The 2,885-nt window shown below is 27.5% G+C and overlaps 1 protein-coding gene across 5 annotated transcripts in view; it reads right to left on the bottom strand.

Moving 5' to 3' along the window:
* Positions 1-1,764: 1,764 nt before the first annotated feature.
* Positions 1,765-2,885, bottom strand: part of LOC102674506 — a 51,375-nt gene continuing 50,254 nt past the window's right edge. For all 5 annotated transcript variants that reach the window (XM_031514550.1, XM_006624437.2, XM_031514554.1 and 2 more), the window contains 2 exons: positions 2,728-2,809; positions 1,765-2,138 (listed from right to left, as the gene is read on the bottom strand). In XM_031514550.1, coding sequence (XP_031370410.1) covers positions 1,766-2,138; positions 2,728-2,809 — 455 coding nt within the window. In that variant the 3' untranslated portion in view covers position 1,765. The remainder of the gene's footprint in view (positions 2,139-2,727; positions 2,810-2,885) is intronic.

The raw sequence follows: 2,885 nt of genomic DNA, 5'->3' as shown, positions 1-2,885 counted from the left end.
TATATATATATATATATATATAATAGTACGACAATAATTAAAACTTAAATAAAATGAATGACTGCAGTGATATGTAATATTTGTCATGTTTATTATGGATTTATTATGCGAAATGAAATTTATGTGTTACTTTAAAACAAAAATAATTATTTTGTATTAATATTGATATTTGATATTTGTATGTTATTTTGTTTAAAAAATTTGTTTATTAATATAGAATTCATAATTTATTTTTTTTAAAATTATCATCTCACATTACTACCTTCTAAATTTTAATTTTATCTTTATTTAAAAAATTTATAAATTATCAATTACTGTTTGCTTATTTATATTTTATTTAACATACTTCATAAGAAATTTCCTAAAGTTATTTGTTTTTTTTATTTATAGCCATTCTGAAATTCCCTAGATCAGAGAACAAAAATAATATCCCACATTCTTACCCTTTATTCTACAGCAATAATCATTACGTATTAACCAACTTCGAAACTCATGAACATGTCATTAAAATCGTTGCGTTTACGTTTCGCTACATTTATCCAATAGCACGGACCCGCAATGCAATACTTTCGTGTAGATAATTGTTGAAATACAATGCGTTCAATCGAGATTCGTGCTTTACGAAAATTAGTCAAGAATATTATCTTTCATTATAAAGCAAGGTCATCTTATTATAAATTCTTTTGATACTTTAATAAGCTATTGTCAAAATCTTGCAAAAGGAAGATTTTCACTTATTTACTCTGCAATTTTAAAGATTTTGAATTATCTCATTGATCGACTTTTTCATTACAACATTATTTTTAATTATTAATACAGTATAATAAATATAGGATATTTCTACCAGTATAATAAATATAGGATATTTTTTTAATAGAATATTGGAATATTTGTAAGTAATTAACATATATTAAAGAAGCAAAGAAATAATAATTTTATGCATTTTCATGCTTTTAGTAAAATTATAAAAGATATAATATTATGTAATAAGACATTTAAAGCAAACATGTAAACATTTTAATTTTTATATTATACCTATAACAAAATGTTATAAAAACGTGCCAATGTTCTCCTAGCCCAGTGGTTCTAAATTGGTAGTACGAGGGAAAAAACAATAGTATTTATCAATTTTAATTTATATTTTCAAGAATTCTAACATACACAATTGGCTCGATTTTTTAATAACTAACTAAGTATATAATATTAGAAGCTTGTAACCAATGAAGATGTTCAAATTCTAAATTATCTTAATAATTCATATTGAATAATAATTCATATTGGAACTTTGAAATTCTGATTTTTAACAATACATTATTTATGTAAAAACTACTATACAAGATATTATTTATATACTATATAAAAGCTACTATAGTTTAATTGGTAATAGATATTTTTATGGCCAGACTGCAGATATTTATGCAAAATCATATAATCATAAACAGAAAAAAATAGAATTTAAAGAAGGATTTCTTTCATTTACTGAAATATTCTAAAATAAATATCCTAATGAATAATAAATACTTGGGATGTTTTAAATATATTTGCATATCATATGCTCTCTCTGTGTGTGTTATTCACACTTTTATAACAAATGAAATAAAATAGACAAAGAAATAAAAGGCAAAACGATTTGCCTCATCCGCTAAATATTTCAATGAATACTATTCATATTCTACTTCTGACATTTTTAAATAATTCTGCATACATATGTGCATCCTATGCACTTATGGATTTCGCACTATAAACTACCAAGTAGCTTATAAACTTACTTGTGCTCGTGTTTTTGATGTCTTCGACACTTTCGATCCTCATCGTGGTTCGCGGATGCACCGACACCACTGGGTACCTCGTCCTTTTTGAAACTGTGCACCTCCTCCTCTTTGATCTTCTCGAATTGCACGCGTGGGCTGCCAACGGTCGGGCTGTCGCTGAAACCGGAAGCAGCCCTTTCCGAAATCGGTGCCTCGCTCTCGCTGCTGACAACATTCTCCATTTCTTCCGTGGTCTCGTCATCGGCGTTCTGCATGCTCGTCGGAGACAATCCATTGTCCATCGTGTCCAGTTCATGTCCACCGCCATTTCCTGTTACAACCTGTCCGTTCTCCTCTTCTTGACCGGCTTCCGCTGTGGATCCTTCGCTGTGAACGTGAGATTCTCGAGATTTTATCAACTGTTTAATTTCGTTGCGATAAATTTACTTTTTATACTTTATATTTGCGTTGTATTTACAGTATCAAAAAAAAAAGATAGAGTTAAGTTAATTAAAAACGATTAATTAAAATTTTCAATTTGATTGATTGATCAATGATTCTCATGATTCTCAAGTGAGTTAAAGATATTTGTTTTTATTGATTTTGCAAGTCAATAATAATGTTATAATACACAAAAATAATTTTGGATAAAGAAATTTGAAATGATTGAAAAAAATTATCGTTAAACAACATTTCACTAATATTAATAAAGAGGGGGGAAAAAGTCAAAAGAATACGTTTAAAGATACGACATGATATTAAAAAAAATTAAAATTCTTGCAATATTTAAAAGATTAATTAATTTCACAGAAATTATCTTTTAAACAAACGGAAGATTAAAGAAACTTTAAAAAGAAATTACTACTAAAAAAAATTATACTTAATTATACTTTTTCAAAAAAAAAAAAAAGAAATTTTCAAGAATCAAAATTTATTCAGAATCATTCCACTTCGATATCGTTTGCTGTGAACTTACGGTGAAAGATGTCGTCGCATAGACCTGGAATGAAGACTTTTCAAGGGCATGTGCGGATGGGGGTAACTTCTTTTTCGATGCTCTGAAACAATACCATCGAACGAATATTCCTTTCCCGCGAGCAAAACTTTGGTTAAATAATTATTCCATCTTACATA

Source organism: Apis dorsata, unplaced genomic scaffold, assembly GCF_000469605.1.
Source record: "Apis dorsata unplaced genomic scaffold, Apis dorsata 1.3 scaffold_1057, whole genome shotgun sequence".
Classification (NCBI taxonomy): Eukaryota; Metazoa; Arthropoda; class Insecta; order Hymenoptera; family Apidae; genus Apis; species Apis dorsata.
Note: the sequence above shows the minus strand (reverse complement) of the source record. Positions and strands in the feature narration are given on the sequence as shown.